This window comes from Trachurus trachurus, assembly GCF_905171665.1.
Source record: "Trachurus trachurus genome assembly, chromosome: 8".
NCBI lineage: Eukaryota > Metazoa > Chordata > Actinopteri > Carangiformes > Carangidae > Trachurus > Trachurus trachurus.
The window spans coordinates 18336220-18361296 of NC_139905.1; the positions used below are offsets into that span (position 1 = coordinate 18336220).

Sequence of the window (25077 nt, forward strand, 5' to 3'; positions counted from 1 at the left end):
TAAAACAGTCAACACTTGGCATGACTCACAATCACACAACCAGACACACAAATAAACATACACCGTTATGGAGAAGCGATGTTCAGTTAAGCTTCCAGTGGTAAGAGCAGAGAGATGAGACCCCAGTGCTCCTACAAGCAGACAGAAAACACACACCACGCACGCACGCGCACACACACACACACACACACACAAATCCATCCAAAAACATATTTGTCTGCTGTCATTCACAAACGTCTCTTTACTTCTGAATGAATTAGCTTCAACTGAATTCAGAAACCACTTATTGTAAAAGGCCCACCCTCCCTACACCCTCCTGTAGAAGTTACCTTTACACACACACATCACAGTATTGTCAAGATCACTTTGATACGGCAGTGACAGTTTCAGGAGGATCTAGAGTCAGCGACGCTACAGGCTGCAGTATGATGAGAGAATAAATCAAACAAAACAAACAAACAAAACAAAACAAAAACATGCACGCCTGGTTCCATTTAACTTTTTTTTTTTCAAACTGAAGGTTAAAATGCTCTGTTTCTATTTGCATTGAGACTCTGGTCTGGGGTTTTGAAGCCACATCCTATCGCAATGCCAATGATTGAGTGATGAATCAATGGAGCCAACAGGTGGTTGTGCCATCCAGGCAGCAGCAGTTACTGAATGAGTATGTGTGTGTGTGTGTGTGTGTGTGTGTGTGTGTGTGTAAGAGTGTGTAAGAGTGTGTGCATGTGTGTGCGTAAACAAGTGGGACAGTTACAGTATGCAGCGAGAGTGTGCACACACATTTACAAGATCTATATACAAGGGTATAAATTAGTGTTGTTGTTTTTTCTTTTACATCACATGTGACCAGTATAATCAGCCCGTGTCTGTCAGTGTCGCTCAGTTGTCGGCTGATCCGGTGGTGAAGAGGACTCTCTGGTCGGTTCTGGCCAGCTTGGCGGGCGGCTCCAGAGACTCGTCTCCTAGCACGACCCCGTCTGAGGGGAGGGACAGCTCCTGACCGTCGTCATCACTCTCATCGTCCTCTTCCTCGTCCTCTTCTAGGATATGAAGTAGGAAGTGAGGTGGTTATAAACAATGTTTGGAATATGACCATACTTAGCTTAAGATATAGTAAAGAGCGAAAATACCTTTGTCGGGGTCCAGCTGGTTTAAACCCCGGCCTAAACTGGCAAACTAATGGAAGGAAGTAAACGTGTCAGTATTGTGAATATAATGAGCATTATTTATTATATTTAGCTGTGTGTGTAATGGTTACCTCTCCCATAACAGCGATTGGGGTTTCTCCTTTAGCCTGGGCCACTCTGTGCTCTATCAGGTAGTACATGTACTCGTCGTACAGCAGGCGGATCAGGTGAAAGGAACCAAAACTGGCCGCACTTCGCAGGGTCAAGTCTCTGATCACCATGGAACTGGAGAGCAGAGGTGGTTGAGGAATGAGGAAACTGTTACACATAGTTCCTGTATCTAAATCACGCCTTGTGTAACCACATACAGGAAGTGTTTCTCAGAGCTTTAGTGCACTTGAAGAATAAGTGAGTGTGTTCTTTCTCATTCACTGGTTTCTTTGAGTCTCTTCTTCTAAATGAAAATCTACAAAGAAACCGATGTTGATGTAGGCTTTTTGTATGTGTAATTGAAGATTACTCTCACAGCTCATTAATAAATGGATTAATTAATTGTTCAGTTTATAGTGAAAAAATACTGTAGTTGGAAATAGCAACAGAAAGAATGAGTTAATTTTCCTTTTAATCAGCTAATTAATTGCTGCAGCTTTTTATATCACAGAAAGATACTGAACTCCAGTCAGGATGTCAATGGAACAAATTAATACAATTCTGTTGTGTGATTTTAGTGACTTTAAGGTGGCGAAAAGCTGGTAGCTGATATTCCAGTCACACCTGTAAAAGGACCACTTGAGCAAGAACAGCTTAGCAGCCTTGGGGAAGGCAGGACTCTGCTGGTACGGCTTCAGGACCTGGGAGACCACGCCGTCCAACCACGCAGCCCACTGCTCCAGGGAGTTCTGCTGCTGAAGGGTCAGCTTGAAGTCCTGCTCCAGCCGCTGGACGACCCGGTCTTCACACCGGCACACCCACGAAGCCTGCTCCTGCAAGAGGCGGACAGGGTTAGGGGGTTAGAAGGTAATGCGTCAGTCACAGCCATGCAGCCGCATCTGGCGTTAGCTGTATGAGTAAAGGGCAGCAGAGTGATGCAAGACTCAACCACAAACACGGAAATTCACGTGAGGGGCCATGAACTCTGACGGCACACGTAAGCATCCAGAGACTAAACTAACCTGGACGTTAGCAAAGTCGACACGGTTGAGGTCGGAGAGCATCTGGTTGATCTGGGCTGTGTTCTGGAGGACAGCTCTGGCCGCCTGGGCGAGGTGGTTGAGACTAGTGTAGCGACGGAGTGTCTGGGCAAATGCATTGGCTGAAGTTACCTGGGAGAGCACAAGGAAGAGAGTGATGGGTCAAATATGAAAAAGACACGTGCACTAACATAATGGGATACACATTTCTACATGTAAGCCAAGATAAAACTTTTCTTGGGTTGATTTTTTTTTAATGTCCTGGTGAAAGAGTCAATTTTACTGGATCTACACTGTTAGAAATGTCATGACAAAACTGTTTCCATAAAGATATCTGTTAAAAATGCAGCTATGCAGCCGTTAGTTTACCATTATGCTTTTGTAGCTGCTGAACAACAGGCCTGAACACAGCAGAGCTCCAGGCTCTGAATACACGCTGTTCCACCAACTGCAAGCAAATACAAGGGGAGTGTACCTTGATGCGAACCATTTCTTCTGGGATGTTCATCATGGCGTTGGTTAGCCAGCTCTCCAGGCTCTTGGCAAAGTTGCGGATGGCTTGAGTTAAGGCACCTGGAGGACAAGAACATTTCAAACGGGTCATTGCAGAGAAAAGTTTTTCCGTTTTCTTATTCCCCAAGAATGTAGCGGGGTAAACGGTTATGAAACACCTGACTCACAAAGTCATGTGTCTGCTGGATAAAAACATTTCTCGGCCATGTACTGTGTTTACATAACTAGACTTCCATTGTGATTTCAGTTTGAAGACAAAGACCCAGGATATTAAGAATAGTTCTGTAGCACTATTGTCGGAGGATTAAAAGAAAGGTTCTTCCTCAGGGCAGTAAGCAAAGCAGTTCACTTTAAAGCCTGACTAAACTTGAAACTGAAAGACAAACAAAAGTGTGTAAATACCAGTAAAACAACAGGGGGTGCACAGTAATAAGAAGCTTTCAGATCTCATATTACAGGATAGAATAGAATAGAATATATTTATTGTCATTGTGACATTCAGTGTACATACTGTACACATGTATGCATTAGTGACACCTGAAAGCTTCAGTTGTTTTTCTTTGGGGTCATTATGAAGTTTGGGCAGTCAGTGTGTTTTACTGCATATTCATGCTTATTGTAGGGCCTTACTGGGGATGGGCCTGAGGACATCAGGGATGAGGATCTCTACCAGGCCCTGGTACAGGCTGTTGTCACAATCACGGCTCCAGCGCAGCACTGGGTCATACTTGCACAGCAGCACCAGGCAGGACTTAGGGAGACGCTTCTCTGACTCATCGTGACTGTCAAGACACACAATTTGTCTGAGAAACAATACGGCGAGTGCAAGAAAGAATTTTTGATTTGTTAAGGGCAGGGAAATTATTTCTGAAAGTTTGCCAAGACTTGGTCACTCACACAGCCAACGTGGCATCTCCAGCCTGACTCTGGCTGAACCTCCAGAATGTCTTCCACAGTGTCTCGACCAGAGTAAACTGTAGGTTGACCATAACATCCAGTATGGCCTGAAAGAACACACACAGAAAACATCTCACACATCACTAACTGATAATGAAACCACCAGAAGATAAGGCTTCTCACAACTTGACTTTGATGTAAGCTGAGTGCTTTGAAAACCACATCAACAAATTATTATATTATAATCTCTCTGTAGGCCTGCAATCCAAACAAAGTGCATCCGTCTTATGTAAATTACACCTGGTTTCATTCACAGTAGAACTTCACTGACCCAATGACAACTGGGTGGAAAAAGTACAGCTCATAAATATTGAATGGTCAGTGACCAGCTAACCAGTGTCCTTTCAGTCACTTACCTCACAGTGTTCTCTGTACAGCAGCTGAAAGCTCTTTATGTGCTCCAGCTCAATGCCCTCAGGCAGAGACTTCCCCTGGAGGTCAATGTCTGGGAACTCTGGCAGAGCTCTGGATGCATCTGCAACACAGGATATAAAAAAACTAGATACTCAGAGAGAAATCAACTAGGCATTTAACTATATTATGTGTATATGATATGATATAATATGTCAATAAATATGTACTATGTTTATAAAATGTATTTTCTGTGCCGTCATACCGTGAGACCTACAAATCTTCTTCTGAACCAGCACGTTCATACCTGTACATATGTGTTCACTGTGCACTGAACTCACCAAGGAACTGCTGGTACTGCTGAACCTGGGTGCTGATGTCGACGTGCCCTGACCCCTGCTGCTGTTGCTGCTGCTGGCCTGCTCCCACCGCCGTGCCATTGGTCATTCCCTCCACTTTATGCACAGGCTTCAACCTAGTTGAAACAAGGACAAAGACCACAAGACAGCCAAGATAAAACACTAATGTATTGACAAAAACAATGAATATTGAGTGAAGCAGATAATGAATAGAATAGTGAAATGAAATGGCAACTGCATGCCACAATGACTAATAATACAACCGATACCTGGAACTGTAAGAGGATTTGAAATTAGACATATTGTGTTAGAGTAAATGGGAGTCAGTGACAAAGTTATAGCAAGGAATTAGATTAATAGAAATCCAAGAAATAGTTAGAGTGGCGTGATGACAGCCGGTGTTGAGTGTGTGCAGGGACATTTATGTGTGTACCTCTGTTTCTGTGAGAAGGGCTGCTGCCTCATAGCCAGATGTTGCTGGTCTTCCATGAGGCGGAGAAGAGACGAGCCTGCCTTGATCCTCAGCCCGTAGTAGTGGTATTTAGAATTACCCCTGTCGGGAGCAGATGACACATACTTTTCTTATTTTGTAAGCCCACACTCTGAGAGTTCAGGTCATAGAGACCCAGCAGCGTTATACAATGGTTCACTCGTTAGCCACAATTATGACTGATAGTGTCCAGTTGGAGCCACCTTTATCCTCTGTTGCTATGGTAACCAAGGTCTTACAGATAAAGATGTGAGGGAAAACATAAAACTTAAAAAGAAAGCTGTCCAAATACAAACAAGGATGAATTGGAAGTGGGGAAAGACTGGTAGTGTGACAAAGACCAGGATTAGGTGGTCTACCAAATCTTCAAATATTTAGGTTTAATCTACATTTTAGCCTCATTTGGATAAGGCATGGAGACGAACAATGTGATGCACAGGATATGTAAGTCCATCTTTGAACATTTGTGTGAAAATGAATCTGGAAGTTCAACTCATAAGAATTTCAACCACACCCCCTAAGCCACATACACAGACCGAGTAGAGTCAACCAGATTAAATAAGTAGACTTATTTGAGAATATATGTATTCAATTTAATAAAGTAAAATAACCAAATAAATCATATTATTTAATTAAACCCGTATAACTAAATATTTTTAAAAACTCAATCTTGCTTCCTCACTCTCCCCTCCTCAGTCAAACTCACTCACCCACACACATGCTGTCTATCTTCATCTCTACCCACATCTCTTCCTACACTAGTTGAACATCTTGCAACCCTCTGAAGAGCTCTGTAGATTCTTCTTGAAAAATTACCATTGTTCTCCTGTAGGGAAACTTTGCACATGTCCACTAATTGAGAACTAGATTCACATATTCTATGCATAGAGGTTGAGTCCTACACCATATCATTCTGTGCTGCTGACATGCATTTCTGTGGCAGGAAGACTGTGGGAAAAAGTGTTGTCTCTGCAGCTGCAGCGCACTCGCTCTGTGATGTCATGTTGTTATTAAAGACTGTGGTCACGGAGCATGTAAGCACAGACAAAGTAGACAAATAAATATGTTTAAAAATAAGCACACTTATAAGGGTGTAAATAAAAATCCTTGCATGTCATGCAGTGTGTATAAAAGGGGGTATAAAGGGGTTATGAGTGTCTTTCTAGTCTTCTATACCTGAGATTTAGATGTCTAATGACCTGTCTTACCTTGTGCCCAAGCGTCGTGTGCGTAGCCCCATGAACACAGATCTAATAAGTTTCCCAAAAGAAGCAGCATTAACAGGTTCTAGTTTCTGCTCCTGGCAGTGCAGCAGATAGTGGCAGTACAAGGTGGAACGTGGCAGACTCACTCCTTCAGCTGTCTCATAGTTGTCCAGCAACCACTGTACCTGACACGCAGGCAATGAAAAAGAGAAAACAGCTGGTGCAGTTAGCAAAGCCAATAGAAACAAAAAGAAAAACACGCATTTCCAACACAACGCACACATGAAAATGCACATATCACACATGTTTTACAGTTTAATATTCAGAACATGCAGAGATGTTTTTCTAATCGTTATATTACACAGACACAACTTGTTTACAGTTTGTCGATCATTCGGGAATGAAAACACAAATACATTTGTTTGCGTGCCGTGGCATACAACTTTGGTATGCAATGAATCAATGACCTGGAATATTGATGGGATGTTTGCCAAACATAGGCTGTTTACCAATATCATATGAGGTTCACTATGATGAATTTGGGATGAGCAATATAATGCTGGGGCATTTCAGGCAAATTAAAAATGCCCCTTTAACATGCACGGTAATGACATGAAAATGATGAGGTCATGGTTTTGTTTTCTTTGAGGAGGAAGTCACAGTTAAAAAATCATCTACTGTTGTGATTACTACTACCTGTATAGTATTAAATAACCCACAGCTCACATTTTCTGTTTCTTATACAAACCCCCACATTTTTAATTGTGCATTCCACTTCACAAAACTCAACCATGACGTCATCAGTGTGCGCCACCAAAGGGTTGTGTGGATGAGAATAAAATGAGAAGAAATTCCTGCGCTTGGCGCCTCTGCATACCTTCTTGTCTGCCGACGGCACGCTACCCTCCTCGCCCTCTGTAATACTCACAGTGGCTGGGGAGGCGCGGGCGGTGTGTGAGTAGTTCTGACTGTTGCCAGTTGCCCCTGCGCTGCTGCTGCTGCCCAGCATGTAACCCCCTTGGATCACATAGCTGCCTGCTGCGCCACTGTTGGCGCCTGCCCCATCCCCTGCCCCATTGGTGGTGCCACCTGTGGTCACCACTGTGGTACCTCCCCCCGCTGCACTGGTGGGCTGGGCCACAAACATGGAGACAGCCCCAGTTGTGCCAGCAGTCACAGAGACGGTTAGAGGTGTGCCAGGGGTAGATGCCTGTGAGCCAGACGTTGGCTGCCCTTCGTAATACTGGGCAGCTGTCGTCTGGGTGTACAAGGGTGTGTCAGTGTAGGGAAATGCGCTGGAACGACTAGATAAGAGAAATGGAGAAAAATGTTAGAAAATGTTCCTACGAAAAAGATAAAATTTCTGGCTGGATGTGTTATAAAATTACGATGAAATTTTATTCTAACATGGTGCTGGTGGTGTAGTTCGTGTCTCCGCCTTCCACATACTGAACTTGATTGGTGTACACATGTTGAACTGGCACTGATGTGAGTTGCTGCTGGACCTAAGGAGTGAGCAAACACACAAACACACACACAGATATCCAGTAAATCCTTGCTCGCCTGTTTAGCTGACATCAACTTACCTGACAATTCCAACAGCTTTCACATAAAATCACTTCACAGTTCTTACTTAGTAAAAATCTTTGTCAGGCAGATTCTGTGTTCCCTTAACTTAATAGCAGCAGTCTCCCTTGTGTCCCTGACCTACTTGAAAAGTAGTAGGTGTAGTCTGCAGTGGCTGATCGGGACTTGAGCTGGTGACTCCTGTCTCTGTCTCCGCACACAGAGAATGCAGGAACAGTGACTGGTAATACTGAAGGACATCCAAGGGGAGATTGAGGAGCCTGCCGCAGCTGTCTTTTATGGAGTGTGCCGATGCCCAGACCTGGCCCTCTGGCTGTCCTATCTCATCAGGCACCTGCCATTCTTCTAGATTCCTATTACTGACTAACGCTATCACCTCTGTGGGAGGGAAGAACTGGAAGCCAGCAGAGGCAGATTTGACCACGCTGTGATTAGTTGAGCAGCACATAACCAAAATGTGCAGAAGGTGAAAAGTTTTCAAGTTGTCAGAGGTCATAGGTTATCTGCTTTTTTGTGCTGGAAGCTGTGGTGACCTGGTAATGTATGTAAGTCTTTGATTCATTCAGTCATTTGTATCAATCGAATCATATATGACCACCAACGATGAGTGTGTTTTACTTACTTCCGGGCTGATATGAACAGGCTGTAGACTGGTGACACTGAGCTGCGTTCCTGGCTCAGTCTTGGCTATCTGAGCGGTGGCCTGCACCACAGACCTCTGCTGGCATAAAGACATTAATTAGTTAAGGAGGAAAGGAAACATAAGCTTCGTGTTGTGCTTGTGTGTGTTTGTGAGAATACGTGTTGTTGTTTTTTTTTACCTGCTGTGCTGTCTGTACCTGCTGAACAACCTGTGTGGGAACTCCTGTCTGCACCACAGCTGGAGGGGGGCTTGAGTCAGATACGCTGTCGCTCGAGTGAAGAGAGCCCTCTGAAGGACAAAGAGTGAAAGTAAGTATCTTCTCAACCTGACAATGTGATTATTTTTGCTTTCATGGGGTGGATGATATACTGCCAGTTTGTAGTTGCTGTGCTTGTCATTTCCACCAGTTGGGAAAACTTTTTGAGGCATGATAGTTAAAAATGCTAATAATGAGCACAGCACGAGAAATTGTATGTAAAATATATGAAAATATACCTAGAAAAATTATGTAAGACATTTAAAAACAGTCATCGATACAAGATTATTACTGACTAAAATTCAGCTTCATACATAAAGTTCTGTTTCAGTGCATCTATTGTTGAAAACCTCTAAACAAAACTGTTCTATGCTGGTGTGAAAAGCATGTATTATACAATGATATGTGATGTTGAGCCTTTACCTGTGACTGTAACAACGATGTACTGGGGGGTGCTTTGAGCATTTCCGGACTGTGTTGGGGAGCCCTGGATCTCCGCGGTTACATACTGAGTCTGAGCTGGCTGGACCTGTGCTGTGGACTGGGCTTGGCTACCAGCTGCAGGCTTCTGAGTGGTGATGGTAGTGGCTTGTTCAGTGGGAGTAGTTTGGCCTGTGGGTGTGACAACGGTAGGAGTAGCCACAGCAGTCTGAATCTCAGCCAAAAACTGAGGGGCAGTTGCAGGAGTGGAGCTGGCGTCAGGTTGCCCCGGTGTGACAGAAACACCAGCCCCCTGGGGTTGGGCTGCTGGCTGGATCTCACCTACATAGCCTGAGGAGGCCATTACAAGAGCCGGGAATCACTCTAGGAAGAAGAAAAAAGTGACCAAATAAACAAGTGTAGTAAATAGGGATGTTTTGATTTGCATCTATCTATCTATCTATCTATCTATCTATCTATCTATCTATCTATCTATCTATCTATCTATCTATCTATCTAGTTTGGATAAATATATGGTTACTGTTGAAAGATTGGTCAGACTAACCTAATGTAATACTGATCTTTCAAGGTGTGCTATCATTGAGAAACAGTATTTTTTCTATTATTTCTAAATTTTCATTTGAAGCCTGGATGCAAATTAATAAAGAGCCACAATGGTATTTCCTAAAGAGTGAATGTGTGGGGGAGGACCACTGACGGGAACTAGCCTTGCGGTATCTCATTACCTGTAATATGATCACACAGCCTATGGTCTTCTATAGACTTATACAATTATGCCTGGGCCACGACTGGGGAAAGCCCCTAACCACGTTGCATTAATATTGCAATATATTCTGTTGCTATGCTTTATGTCACGCACAGCTATGAAAAAAAATACGGAGGCTACACCTTGGCACTGACTTAAAAACTTCCTCTATCTTTGCATATCTTTTTTTTTTTTTTGGGGCAGTAGAACAGATAGGTCAGCGTAATAATGGTTTATTATAATCCGAGCTTTCACGATCAAATGGGTTTTTATTATTATTATTCGTTACGGTTTTTTCACTTGTCAACATCAGATCTAATTATAAAGGTGTAAAGCATGGTGTAAAGTTGGCAGAGAAGCGAAACAGCAAAAGACAAATTCGGCTAGACTGACCTCGGACCTGCTTAGCACCTGCAAAACGCCCTTCTTCGCCACACCCCTTGGATGTTAAATGTCTGCCACCTGCCCCCAGCTTTCTTAACTTTCCATTGTGGAGAAGAAGGCATTTCACTTGCCATTGATTGCCTCATGACTAATCTCGACAACTGTCTGAGTAGTTACACTTTTAACCTGACTATCCCAATCTGGCCTCCCTTTTGGTAACGTAATGCACCCGGAGACTTTGGTTTTCATGTTGACTCGGCTGTTAGAAGCGTAATGTGATGAACCGCCGTTGACTGCACGTAAAACACCGTTTACAAGACGAGTGTCCTATTCTGGCAGCTGCTGCGAGCTGTTGCGAGCACAAGCCTGTCGTGACAGCACAGATGCTACCAGCTACCGAGCAAGGCAACACGGACAGCAAGCTAACTGGTCTCTACAACAACCGCCATTTTGTACCTTTTGCATTTGACATCGCCATAACAACGGCCTGCTTGAGTATGCATCTGTGGCTGCGTCGTCATGGCAGGCACAATTCACTGTCACTCTGAGCATGAGAAGCGGACACGAACTACCCCATTCAAGAAACGGACCCGATTGATTATCAGTACGGCTGCTAGCTTGCAGGCTAACCTCAGCTAACACTGGAAGGCAGTTGCCTGTTATGGCTACTGAAACAACAAGGGGGAAAGAGCAATAGCACATTTCAGCTGAATCATTAGTGGACATAAATTATTTCCTCAACGTTAAGAGCTTCACCTCTAGTTCCACGTGTGTATTTCCCCCCGGTAAAATATCTTCTTTAATTTTTACGGCGGATTCAGTTGTTGTTGTTGTTGATTCTCGTTGCTGGGTTCTTGTCGCCAGGGCTACCGTGGCTATGGCGCTTCGTCCTCACCAGGGCAACTGTTGCTACCCACCCGCTCCCTTCCCTCCCCCTTCGCTGCTCTGATTGGCTGAGCGCTGCCAAATTGTCTTAAAGTCACAGAGACAGCAATTTTTTTACTACAAAGCCTTCCACGCCCATTTGTGGAAAACCCCAATTATCAAGACATAACATTTTCACAACTGCGAGGCTATTCCAGTCAACGTATAGAGTGGTTATGATCAATACAGTTAGTGTATTGACTAACATTTGTCTTTGATGATGACACTTGGGTGTGATACAAATCAATACACTGATACCTTTTCCAGGGGGCAGAGCAGTGTGACTTATCCAAAATTACAAGCAACAATTTCATTATGGTGATGGTTTGTGTTTAACTAGGTCTATTCTTCCTTGTTAGATTTATTTTACTGATATGATGGACACAATTATTTCTTTTTCAGAAAGGCGCGTCCTTCAGTTCCAGCACTGCAAACAAAACAGTGCTTTCAAGTCATGATTTTTGTTTAACATTATGAGAAAAAAGTTTAGGCTACAACCTCTATAACTGCTGTAAACTGTGAACAACCCAGTTACTTCTATGTAGTTGGTTAATCCAAAGTCATTTTAGCTATGCAACCAGTGTGAATTAGGCGTAACAATAAACAAAAACAAATTATACAATATGCAGGAGCAAAATATAGCTAAAATTTAATCTGCAGTGTCCACGCTCCATAAAACACACATTTAGTATGTTTGTATTATGTTAGTATGGTTCATAACATTTTGATATTGCTCCCCAAACCCCCACAGGTCACGTCTATGACGCTGTGTTAATAAGTGTCAGGGTGGACACCCTCCTAAAATGCCATTTTGTTTGCTTGTTATCGTCACTCACATTAATTACAAATTCATCATCCCCATTGTAATTTCCTAAACGAGCGACCTTTGGCTGTGTGGATACACAGATAAAAATGTGTTTTATTTTAGTCTGACTCATAATAAGACTTTTACGTTATCTGACTGTTAAAATGTCACTGGTTTTGTCTCAGTCCTCCCAGTTCACCTTTTGTCAAAGAGATGACAGAATAAATGATTTCAAAGAGAAAAGGAAAATGATATATGTATGATATATATGGAAGTTGTACAGGGTCACGTCATGTGTGTAATAAAAATGGCAAAGCTTATGTAAATAATTCTGATATCAGTCACAATGGCTTCAATATATTCCTCTAGGGGGGTCAGCAAGTCTTATCGGGAACATGCACATATTTTTTCATCACATTTTATAATTCTTCTCTTCTTAAACATGTCATAACTCTTTGTGGTCAGTATCCTTAAGCTACTTGTCCCAGCATAGAGGCTCACCTGGACTATACATTTATAATAATTTGAATTTTTATATTATCTTTATTTGTTTGAGTGCTTTATTTAGCGTCTTAATTATCCACACAAGTGATCTTAAAGACCAGTTCATAATTTTGCTTATTATATTCCCACATCATATCAATGCAATGCTTACCTATCTTGTTCTGGTGTGTATATCTTTTTCTCAAATGAAGAGAACTGTAGTTGATAAGTAGCCTATGCTGAAAGTTTTTTTTTTTTTTTCAAACTGTCTTGTCATTTGCCTTTGTTTGACATTTATAATCATACCTTCCATATTCGCAATCAATTTATGACCCACGGTTATACAATGTTTTACATATTTAGTGTAAGTGGGATCTAATGAAGTCGTTATAGCCTACTGTGGGACACTGAAGGTGTCAAAAGTGCCTCACATGCTGAAACACTATTAGTTGATAGAGACCTCTGAAATATTCATTAATTATGCCACCTTTGGTCCGCTTTTTGTCTCCATAAAGGTCTCTGACTGTAATCTCTCTTTCGAATCTGTTCTTCTCCTCTCCCAGAGAAGGCCTGCATGCGCAATATGTATGTCTCACTTGCGGGGGTCCAAACCCCTTTATAAACCTCGCCTGGGTCACCCAGAAAGGCATAGCTGTTGCAAACACAGAGACAGAAAGCTAACTGTCATTCATAGCAAAGAATCTCCTGTAATTTTAACCACTTTTTCATTGCTTTATTTTCTTATCTCCTTGGGGTACTATGTGGAAAGCTGTGGTACTGGCTGTGTGTCTGCTGGTGGCTAGGGTGCAGCCTTTGGAAGACCCCACATATGGGGTGAAGCTCTGTGGCCGAGAGTTCATACGGGCAGTCATCTTCACTTGCGGGGGATCACGATGGAAACGGTCACTCAAGAGCACAGGTGAGATTTAAAATGCAATTTCTTCACCACTACTAATTGTGTGGACTACTTTGTATCTGCATCTGTTATGATTTTATATCATTACTTTAGTCGTAACATATAGACCAAAACTTACTGCACGCACTGACCTTTTTCCACAATTTTTATAGTGATTTATCTGGATCTTTGTGGATCCCACTGATGTTTCTATTGTTACTTTTTTTTACTCATTTGGGATTGTGTGCAATTACGATAACTGCAATGGATGGAGAAGGAAATTGTAGAGGCAAAACCTTGCTGTCTGGTGATTAAAAACAAAAACAAATGATGAGGTTCTTAGGAATGATGTCTTATGATCCCATCCTCGTTGCCAAGTTTGTAGAGGCAAAACTTTGCACTCTGATGAGGAACAGGAAAAACAACAATGAGTCCTTGAGTCAATGAGTCCTTGAGTGATGAGTCAAACAATGTATTACAGTATAATATGTCCAACTAAAGTGAACAACCAGCAATAATCAGCAGTGATCATCAAACAGAGACTAAGTCTCGCTATTTGGCTGAATAGGGTGCAGTCCTTCTTAACCGCAAAGCTCTCAAGAGTCTGGACACCCACTATTGGTGAGACTGGTCCTTATATACAATGATGGTCACGTATTTGTGTCTAGACAAACAGTTCAAATTTAATCTAAGGTACAACAAATCTTTAGAGAGACCAGTCATTTGAGGCAAGAACTATTTGCACAAATGTTTATTCAATCAACCAGATTACAAGAAATGTTTCAACATATCGAAAAAAAAAAAAAAAAAAAAAAAAAAAACCAACAAGTTTTACATCACAGAAATCATTATGCAGTTTTAACCTCAGAATGACAATGGTAGAAATCATATCTTTATCTATCTATCTTCATTTTGTTTGGCTCAGTTAATGTTAATGCTCATTTCCAATTGAGACACATTCTTTTAATGACAAGACAATTCAGATAATGATCCGGTTATTTACTCACTTGTTATGGGCAAAAGTCATGGTTATTCTCTAATGCTTTTTTTTAAAATTTATTTTAATCCATTCTGGCAGCAGATGTTTCAGAGGACCCATTTAGCTCCCGTCAGGATGAGTCCTCAGAGAGCTTGAGTCTGGTGGAGAGTGTTCTCCAAAGAAACAGAGATCTAGGCTTCACATCCAGAGATGACCAGGAAGGAGTGTTTAGGAGGCCGACCCGTTCGTTCATCACTGAAGAGATCCTGGAAGCCTTGCGCAAGGCTGACCGCAAAGGCCGGGATGTGGTGGTGGGTCTGTCCAATGCCTGTTGCAAGTGGGGCTGCAGCAAGAGTGAGATCAGCTCCCTTTGCTGAGAGTCGACCTTCGTCATCCGGAGCAGGCATATTCATGAATACACATCAACACGCACCCCATTACTTTAATTTCAGATGGTTTTGTATGATTTTATATCCAGTGTCTTTCAGTTAATGTATAACATGGGCTGTTTGATTGTTGTTTTATGTTTGAGTATTTGGTGAAGTGTATGATAAGGGCTGCCGTTTGCTCAAAATGTTAATTTTGATTTCTGCATGCATTCAAGACTCAAGTATTCAGTCTTGAGCCAAGCTGCTTTGTCCTTCCCAGCCACTATCAAAAGTCAATATTTCATTTTTATCTACTTTGCATTAACATCTGAACTGCGCACTTGAGAGCTCAAGGGAATACAATGCTTTCTTAACAATGTTTCAACTTCAACTTTATTATTTATGTCCCAAAGGGCAATTAATTAAGGACGATGAATGACAATAAATGCATTAAATGTTAATGTTTGACAATAGCAGCAGAAAAAGTAATTAATGTCTAATGATGTTTCATCTTGATTGTAATACATTGTTGGAATTTTGAATTTGTTTTATAGCACACAGAGCAGTATGGGTTAAAGATTTAGACCTATAATAAAAAAAAGTGTTTATGACATGTCTTCTTTCCTTCATTACCAAAGTTTATGGTTTACTTGAGAATGTTCTGCATGCTTGGATGTATTTTGCATTTGATCATACATTTTCAGGGGTGGAGGTAGTATTTAAATCATTTACTTAAGTAAAAATAACATTACAGTGATGCAAAATTAATCAAATTATATGTTTTGCAATCAAAATCCTACTTGAATAAAAGTACCATATTATAATGCTTTCATTGTTTTAATCATGATACCTGTCACAGTGCGATAGATAACATTAATTGATTATAGTTATTGATGCCTAAAAACACAAGAAACATTGTTGTAGCCACTCAGGTTGGAGCTAATTTTTTTTATATAGGCCTATACAATTGGTATTTTAGTTCAAAGACTCCCAGTCTTGGGGACCCATCCTGGGGGTAAAAAAATATATACCTGGGGAGTTATGATGGGGAGAAACACTTGACAATTTTGACAAATATGTTAAAATCATCATAACTGGTTGGCTTTTTGGTGTTGTTCTTGTATTTATGACAAAATGGTGACAGGGTGTTGGGGACTGTGCTGTAATAAGTCTCAAGAAATCACAATTTACTGGACTTCAAGGATGCTTCCACCATGATACAAGGTGCTGGGATTGAATGATGCTTATTTTTATCAGATAATCATTTTAATCCCTGCAGCTGGTTGGCTACTGGCTGTCTGGAGACATAACAAAACACCTATGCACAGGAGGGATTCATATAGGCACATACCTCAACTTGGTATATTTATAGCCTACTTAAATGTAGCCTACTGAGTAAATTGTCCACTATGTGGTAAAATAAAATAAAAATAAAACTTTGATAAAAATGTTTTTTCTCCGTAAAGATACCTGGGCTAAATGTCACAAACACGGTTTTTTAAGACCTGCAGCAAACAGTGTGCAGGAAGTGAGTCAGACAGTGTTGGTTAAAATAGTGTACATGTGAATGTAACGTGTGTGAATCTGAAGGCATGTGCGCGCGTGTCTACTACTACGTCACCGGCAATTCCAGAAATGGGAGGGGTCACCCGGTAAGCAGAAAGGACCAACTCCAGTCCACAACAAGTTTATCTGAAGCCTGAAGTCTTTATTACGCAATAAAATGAACGGCTGGCATCTCAGCGTGTCTCAGAATGAGGTAAACCGTTTTCTAATTAACATCTACTGCGAGTTTGCTAATTTTGAGGAACAAAAGAGGTCGTTGTAAAAAATAAATTACAATAGGCTATTCAGACACGAACTTTGTGCAACTTTTCACTTGGCACAGAGTATTTGGACCGTTCACATCACATCACTGTGTTCACCTATTTGCTTGATGTATCATTGTTTTGTTTTTTAACATTAGTTTAATTCACTGGCAAATCTACCGGTTTGAATGACTGGGCGGCAGATGTCGGTCCGTCAAACAGCAGACCTCTCTGTGTATCAATGCGCCGACTCCACATGTTCTCAAACTTCACTGTAGGCTACTTAGTGTTAAAACATCAGCAACTTGTCTACAGTAGTTGGAAAAATGTGTTTGGTAGATAATGAATGGGTACCTGGGTGGTGTAGTAGCCTATAGGCTACATCTTGTGTGTACATGTTTATTTGTGTTTTCTACAGGCACTAGTGGCCTGGGTCCAGATGTAATGGCCACACCAGAGAGAAGGTGGCTCCTGTCCATCCTGCTGGCCAGCCTACCAATCTGTTGTGTTTCAGCAGGTAGGCATACCTCAGGGTGTTGTATAAGTACCGTTATGTTTAATCTTCTGTATTTTGCACTTTGTGTGTGTTTCAGTTTTACTCTACTTCATGCTTCACTGCATTCAGAGAAAAATATTGCCCTCTTACGCCACCACACTAACTTGACTTGACTAACTACAACAACACATTTTCCTGTAATACAATGTACAGTAGATGCTATGTGCACTGCGCTGTGGGTTATAAAAAAGACTGCATGGGCTTTGAGTGAGTGAGTGTTTTATGTGTGGCCCATGTTTTGCTTTCACTGAAGGGATTACACAAGAATGTTAAACTATTTTGATAAAGGATGCTTTGGGCCCCCAGGTCACCTGCCTGCACTTTTTTCTCATGTATAGCACAACATTAAGTGATGTGAACATCAGTGTCTTCAGTGATGAGGAAGTGGTGACAAAGGAAGGGTGCAGTTTGGACCCAGACAGATTAAAACGCTCATTTCCTGTTACCGTCACCAACAATGTGCTTCTCTGCAATGTGTTGCATGCATCAATTGATCACCGCTAAAGTTTCACAGTCTTACAAGAAATGGGTAAAGGTGAACACTTGTGTGATGAATAAGAAAAAAAGGTGTTCATCTGCTGAGGTTGGCAGATACACGTATGAGTTTGACTGTTTTTCATGTGGTAACTTATGTGGTTGATTTCTATCTGTTGCTTTCTGTCTGATATCGTCATCCTCTTTAGTCACTATCTCTCACTTTTTTGTCTATTTTCTATTTAGACAATTAAATGGAACAATAATGAATATTCAAAAATAATTTTACATTCAATTTGCACAACTAAGACTGCTAGAAACTACTGACTGTAGACCAGCAAAGGAGTTTTTCTTGTTTATGTGGCTTTAGGAGCAAAGTGAAGCATTTACTTTGATTTTTTGAGGCCATTTACATGCATCTGTTTTGATTTTACCTCTATTTACCTTTTTAGTTAGATTTTTGTGACTCAAAAGGTCCTGGGAGTTTCTTGTAGTGTTTGCTTGCTCTGAGACATGGAGATGTCCCACTGCCAGTGGCTTCCCAGATTTTTCCTACTGTGTGAGCCAGTATTGTTTTTGGATGGTAGAAGAGACTTTTATGAACTCCTCATACAAGTTTCCAAAAAATGTTTTAATTCAAACCACTTTATGGCCTTGTGTCACAGTTATGTGGTAGAACACTATGTGGCCAGTTTATTATGTACAATTATCTAACATAGTCTAACAAATCCCACCCACAGAATCATACAGTAATGCTCAGTTTTTGTTGAAACTACTTTTGTCACAACATATTGCTTCAATTTATTTATTTGATTGAGTTTTGAAATACTTTGAACAGAAAAAAACACTTAAACCCTTACTCTTTCTTTTTCCAGGTCCTCCTGCTCCTCCATCGCATATTGAGTGCAATTTCCCATGCACCGAGGAAAGCTGCAATGTAGATATCTATTGTGCTTGGGATCGAGGGCCAGACCCTCAGATCCCCACTAACTACAGTCTGCACTGGGAGCCAACAGCCAGCGAGTAACCACAACTAGAAATAATCTTGATAACAATAATCTGATCATTTGGAAAGTAGCTTTCTGGTTTAGATTTCACCCCTCTTATACTGTTGCCTGGTTTTGTCTTGTTGTACAGGATCACGTTTGTTACCAGTTCGAAAGGTTCAAGTGGAATTATAGATCGTGAACATTTTTCCTATGGAGGACTTAGTGTTTGGGTCGAGGCTAAGAACGATCATGGTTCTATCAAGTCTGAGGTGGTTGTCCTCAACGTGACAGATATTAGTGAGTCAGTCCTGCAAATCCTCATTCATGAATACAGACACCTTCACCAAAGCCAGTGATGATAATAGCAGCACTTGATGCCTTTTTGACAATTGTTTTGTGTATGTGTTTTTGTCTCTAGTCAAACCACCACCTCCTAAAGTCACACTGAGGCTGCAGAAGTCAATAGACGTCGAGTGGAACTCCTTCTGTAATGACCTGCTGCTTTCTGTGGGAACCTGTGTCGTCCGGCATCGGAATGAAGTGGACCAAAAGTGGCATGAGGTTTACTTTTCTTTTAGTTTAGTTCTTTTCATACTAATGGATTCGTCCCTGTTCAAAACCTGCGTATGTCATTAGTAGTTCAAAAATTAATTCCATCATGTAATCATTGAAATCTAATTTCCACGTCACTTTTATCAATAACACAACATCAATAATGAAAACAAAAGACCAGATTTTGTCCAGTAAGCAGGGTAGTTTCATTTTGACAATGTCTGCAATTTAAGCAACTTCCTCACTCATAGATCGTTGTCAACAATATTACATGACACATGGCGTAACATTACAAAACCGTAACAGCAGTAGGGCATAGTGCTTTGGTAGAGACAGACAGACAAACATGTTTGATGGATGCAGACAGTGAGGGGATGGAGACTGAATCAGAGCTTAATAGTGTTCAAACATAATCTTGTGAAGAAAAACTCTATACTGTTCATTGACTAAAGCAATGGTCATCTGCTTTTTTCCCCTCTTCTGAACAGCAAGAGGGTGGATTTTCCACCATGTATAGGATTGAAAATCCCCAGCGTTGCACCGTCTATGAATTTCAAGTTCGCTGTGCCTGTGAGACAGGCTTAACAAGTGACTGGAGTGCAAGCCAGAGCATAAGGAGCGTGGAAAAAAGTGAGTCTCCATCTCTGTGGTCTTTAAGTTTACATTGACCCATATTTATCATTTCTATCTTGTTTGTTGTCATTTTTAAGTGTTGAATGGGTCAGCATTTTATGCTAGTTGTATAGATCACTTTTATATTCAGCTTAAAGACGGGAAATTGGAGTGTTACAATCTTGCGCAGATCCATCGGTTAGGGAAACAGTGTGAGCCACCTGATCTAAAGCCAAACGAAGATAACGATAACGATAACGAATACAAACTCTCTCTAAAAGGGAAGGACAGCAAGTGGCTTTATATCATTGAACAAATACAATCACATCCGCCTCTGGCGACTTCACAATAGCTGGGAATTTGTGGTTAGAGGACAGAAACATTCATGGACTAGCAGAAAACAGAGGCCGACCAGCTCTAGAATAAGGTGGTGCTGGGTCTCACGCTGTGCAGAGAAGACAGAATCTGGATTCCCCTTTGATGAGCGGATGTCACCAAACAGACCAAAACAGACTTAAAACAGAAATTACAGCAGCACAAGCAAGCAGAAAAAACAGGAAAAGGAAAACAGCTAGTGTGGCTTCACTTCTAAAATCCACGCATAACCCCTTCTCTGGCTCACTATGTAACACATCTTGGTGACAAAATCAAAATAACCAGTTTCTCTATTAAAACAAAATGTCTTTTACCTCTCTTGTTCAGACCCTGAAGGAAAGCCTGATATATGGTGGGACTGCCTTGAAGGCTTTAACTGTGCTTTGACCTGGAAGGTAGGGAAACAAACGATCCACTATAGTTATTCACTTACTAGAACAACCAGATTCTGACTTAATGCACATTCACCCATGGCTGTCATCTCTCTGTCTTTATTTCATCCAGAACCTTGCTGTATCTCAGACGTGCAGTGTTCAGGGATACAATGTCAGCCTGTTGTACAAAAACGGCTCAGCTGTGTTCACAACTGAGGACCAGTTGTGTGATAAGATGCGATGCCACCTCAACACCTCTCTGAAGGATGTGTCATCATTCAACGTGTCAGCCTTTAATGCTCATGGTGCTACACAGCCTTCTCATCTAGTTCTGCCAAAACAAGGTATTACCTGCCAAGAGTACGGATAATCTACACTGATTTAATCAAATGTAGTTCCTCTTTGTGAGCTTTTGTGTTGATGATAAATATGTTGCTACACATTCATTCATGCAGGCTGGTCACCTGCCAGTCAGTCAGTGCAGACAGACTCTGGGTATGAGTATGACTGAATATGGCAGTGGTGTTTAATATGCATTTAATTGAGTATTCAATACATTTGCTAAATTTGAATTAAGTTTAATCATTATAGCTCAAAGACGTTTTTTTTTTTATTATAGCTCAAAGTTGTAGCTACTGTTTCAAAGTTTCTGTTATCTCTGGAAAATGATGCTGAAACAGTTTTACAATTATACGTTTCCAGTGTCTCAGCCGAACTAACAAAGCACATTTTGTCTTATGTCTAGGTGAAGAGGACAATAAAAAAGCCATAAACCTCAAGATGAATGAAGTGAACCTCACTGTGTCCTGGAATCTGTCCTCTTGGCCCTCCGACAACCTGAAGGAATATGTGGTGCAATACAAACAAGTGGGACGTCCTCGGGGCAAAGGATTTGATTGGATCAGAGTGAAGGGAAACCAAACGACAGTGTTTTTTAAAGGTCTGTTTGATTTGAATAATTTCTTTTTTAGCAACAACATAACGTAACATCACCAAGCGTGTATTCCACTATGGTGTGTGTCTCCATCTACAGGTGACTTTAAACGTGGCACACCCTTCAATGTGTCACTGTTCTCAGTATCACACAGTATGGAAGTCCACCAGCTTTCATCAGTTATTGGATATTCTCTTGAAGAAAGTAAGTTTTATGTGTGGTTTTGGCCAGCCATTTCTGCCTGCTAAGTCTGACCTGTCATCTTTCCTCATGTTAAAAGGAAGATTAAAAGGAAGTTTAATTCTTATTTTTTTCTCTCAATCACATTTCAGTTCCCGACAAAGTGTCATTGTTCAAGGCGTCTTCCATTAGTGCCACTGAGGTGACCCTGGTGTGGGAACCTCCCTCTGAGCAGAATGGGTTGATCCAGTATTACCAAATAGGAATAGGCAGACACCTAGGTACATACTGTTAATATATATCACAGTTATGATAATTAAGAAAGGAAATGTATGGGTGTCTGTGGTTGCTAATATTGGTTTGTCATTTGTCAATCATTGGTTTTGGTTCAGGCTGCCCTTCATAGTTCCTCAAATATATATCCTGCTGACTTTAGTGACCCCATTAGCACTAAGTCACAGTTTTCTTTTTTCTTTTTATATCTTGGGAAATAATCTCAGCATCTAGTTGATGATTCCCATCAACGCCAGCTGTACTTTGTCTTTTGTGCTAATCATCAAAGTGGTATCTGCTAAACGGCATCATGGTAGAGTTGCTACTGTGAGATTCATTTGGCATTTACCTCAAAATGCAACTGACTGACAGCATGGCTGTAGACTCTAGACACTTTGAGCTCAGCTACTTTTCATGAATTTTATACAAAATCAATACCAGTATTCATGTGAGAAATTATGATGAATATACAAAGAAAAAGAATTTGTATTCAGAAAATTATGGTAAAATTATATTTGCATTCCAACACTCAGCCTTGCTGTACACAATTTGTATCTCCTAGTTTACAACGTGACAGAGCAAACCCATAAATTCAGTAATCTGAATCCAGGCCAGACATACGAGGCGTGGATAAGAGCTGTGTCTGCAGCTGGACCAGGACCAAATAAAACGATCACGTTCATTCCACGGGATGAAAGAAATGGTATTGCATCACATCTCAACTCTTTACTTTTTGACTAAGTTTGTTTTTAATGTGAACTGTATGAAAATGGTTTCCAAGAGGTTTGATAAATGGGTGAATTATACTTACCTCATTAACACACTCAGTGGTTTAACTCTATTTTCTCTTTCATTTCTCAGTGTATTTGATACCAGCTGTGCTGATACCACTTTCTGTGATTCTGATGGCTCTGATATGCCTTTTTGTTTTCTTCTGGTGAGATGATCATTTTATCTACAAGTTGTCTTTGAACTGAATTGTTTTTCTGAATCTCTATTCTCATGCCTTAGTCTCATTCAAGAGTGTGATGACTCACATTTGTTTTTAAATACTTTGACTACTGTCCAAAGATTTGTTGTTATCCACTCATAACAAATCTTTAAAATATTTTAGCATACATGCTAAAATAAAGCAAGTACAGTAGGATAATAATGACTAAATCTAATCAATCTTGTCCAGTGATAATGTTGATACATAACATGCATGTTTATTCAAACAAATCTTCAAAAAATGTGTAGTTTGGGAGATTGTAAAAAATTATTATTATTTTTTTTTTTACTTATGTCTTAGTATTTGTAACGGAGAAAAGAAAGTGTGCCCACGGATGACCCCATGTTTATATGAGAAAGTGCCAGATCCCAGCAATAGCCACATCTTCAGACAGATGAAGCACCAGGTAAGAGACCTATTGAAATAACAGGATTTCTTTGTCTTCTGTGAGCCATGGTCTGAATGCAGTTTACACTAAATGAATAATTGTAAGTGTAATTGCCATTGTTTTGCTATTCCACTGGTTATTATATGTCTCGTTTACAACTACACACTCTCTTCAACTCTTTGATTTCTGAATTGTTTCTGTTTGTGATTTCCAGTTAAACGACTCCTTGGCTTGGATCTGCATTCCCGTCAATGAGTCACATCCCAAAATCTCAATGTTGGAAGTTGTTGAAAAACAGCCCGAGATTTTAATGTCCTCTTCAGAGAAAACCTCAGACACTGACAAATTTACTACGTCAATGCTGGGAGATGGCTGCTCAAACATGGACTGCCAAGAAGATCAGAGTGAGGAAGCTATCGCAAAGCCGGGAGGCAGGGCAAACCACAGATATGGAAGAAAGGAGTACAGCAAAATGGTAGACTCGGATGAGGAGAGAGACAAAGAGGAGGTCGGGGATGATTGCTCATCAGAGGAAGAACAGTTTACATCAGGTTATGAAAAGCACTTCATGCCCACTGCTTTGGAAATACTGTAAGTTTGATGCTGTCTCCTCATTGGCTCGTGGACACATAAATCGTAAGATTTTTTTAAAATGTGAAATGTTGAATGTAGAAATGTGATTGTAAACTATGAGCCTCTGGACAGGCTTCTAGCTTTTGTTTCTCTGTTCTGTGCTCACTTTTACTTTACTTTTCTTTTTTTTTACTTCTTTGTATTTCAATTCGTGAGTTGTCAGCCATGTTGAACCTGGTTGTGGAAATATAAAGCAAGAAAGGCATTGTAAGAGGTTTGCTGTTAATGATGAAGTTTAATGTCCACATTAAAGTGGAGCCTCAGCAGGGATATTGATTGACTGCTAAGTATATGACACCTGCTCATACTGTATACTTGGCCCTATGTCTAAGCATCTCAGGAAAAACTAAATCAAATTACTGTATGTGTGAAACACAAGTACATAGTATTGACATTTAAAGGCAAAATCAATCAAAATATAACAATTACATGTTATAGTAATTTAATTTTTATTTAATTGCATTCAGGTATCATCATTCATTGTGGATGTAAAAAAAAAAAAAAACTATTAAGGAGCATAAAAAACAGCTAAAACACATAGTGTTAAAATAAACAAGACAAAAACCAAACAAACAACCATACAGTCTTTCATCTTGAAAACGTAACAATGCCAGTGGGATGTCTTTCAGCGCTTACCGGTACAGTAATGCCAGTTCCAACACAATAATCAAACAGCCATGATACTGAGAATTACACCTGATGACAAAACACATAAAATGACAATACAAAGCACGTATCACCTTATCCAACAGCATATATACAACTGCTTTGTTGAACATTAAAACATTGAATGCTTTACTAGAAAAACAGTGTACAATGCATGTAAGATTATCTTACAAGATACCCTGCAGCAGTGAAAGTGAAATGATTATTTGAACACTGTAAGCTACAGTATGACATCTATGTAATGTAAAAATAAAAATGATTTTTTTTAAAGAGATGTACACAAAATGGATCTTGTGTCTTGTGAATTTATAGGCAACACGTTTCACCTGATATTTGATGTGAACAAAATTAATAAGCAAGACCAATTCATTTATCAATGATCTCTTTGATCTATAAAGTGCCTTCCAAACGCTAAGACACTGACATGACTGACTTTATTTTGTGTTTCGTGTATACAGGATATTACAGTAAGGATGCCTAAGAACTGACTTCAAAGTAATTAAGCAATCTTCCAGCAAATGTAACGTCCAAAGAATCAGTCTGTCATCAGTGAATAAATTAATAAAT

General features: G+C 40.5%; 3 protein-coding genes across 5 annotated transcripts; 2 read left to right on the forward strand and 1 right to left on the reverse strand.

Annotated features, from left to right (window-relative positions):
- Positions 1 to 340: 340 nt before the first annotated feature.
- On the reverse strand, positions 341 to 11142 carry rfx1a (regulatory factor X, 1a (influences HLA class II expression)). Of its 3 annotated transcripts, none has more exons than XM_083977956.1 (18): positions 11008 to 11142; positions 9105 to 9485; positions 8604 to 8713; positions 8405 to 8500; positions 7603 to 7700; positions 7124 to 7499; positions 6199 to 6380; positions 4934 to 5053; positions 4483 to 4616; positions 4147 to 4265; positions 3731 to 3837; positions 3464 to 3615; positions 2796 to 2893; positions 2303 to 2452; positions 1905 to 2113; positions 1262 to 1415; positions 1134 to 1179; positions 341 to 1043 (listed from the first exon to the last, which is right to left on the reverse strand). In XM_083977956.1, the coding sequence occupies exons 2-18, from the start codon at positions 9463 to 9465 to the stop codon at positions 883 to 885; spliced, it is 2673 nt and encodes an 890-aa protein (XP_083834082.1). In that variant the 5' UTR covers positions 9466 to 9485; positions 11008 to 11142; the 3' UTR covers positions 341 to 882. The 3 variants fall into 3 exon arrangements, with proteins under 3 accessions (XP_083834082.1, XP_083834081.1, XP_083834083.1); XM_083977955.1 differs by having other exon boundaries at positions 7073 to 7499; XM_083977957.1 differs by lacking the exons at positions 8405 to 8500; positions 8604 to 8713; positions 9105 to 9485; positions 11008 to 11142 and adding an exon at positions 7907 to 8066 and having other exon boundaries at positions 7073 to 7499; positions 7650 to 7700.
- A 2080-nt stretch (positions 11143 to 13222) lies between these two features.
- rln3a (relaxin 3a) lies at positions 13223 to 14714 on the forward strand (the record flags this gene model as incomplete). Its single annotated transcript, XM_083977079.1, has 2 exons — positions 13223 to 13382; positions 14437 to 14714. 2 exons carry the CDS (start codon positions 13223 to 13225, stop codon positions 14712 to 14714), a joined length of 438 nt encoding a protein of 145 aa, XP_083833205.1.
- A 1641-nt stretch (positions 14715 to 16355) lies between these two features.
- On the forward strand, positions 16356 to 24768 carry il12rb2l (interleukin 12 receptor, beta 2a, like). The gene is made up of 15 exons (XM_083977073.1): positions 16356 to 16464; positions 16932 to 17030; positions 18419 to 18566; positions 18681 to 18829; positions 18951 to 19093; positions 19573 to 19714; positions 20399 to 20466; positions 20576 to 20789; positions 21191 to 21385; positions 21479 to 21583; positions 21712 to 21840; positions 22395 to 22535; positions 22694 to 22769; positions 23124 to 23229; positions 23426 to 24768. The coding sequence occupies exons 2-15, from the start codon at positions 16958 to 16960 to the stop codon at positions 23804 to 23806; spliced, it is 2070 nt and encodes a 689-aa protein (XP_083833199.1). The 5' UTR covers positions 16356 to 16464; positions 16932 to 16957; the 3' UTR covers positions 23807 to 24768.
- The last annotated feature ends 309 nt before the right edge of the window (positions 24769 to 25077 follow it).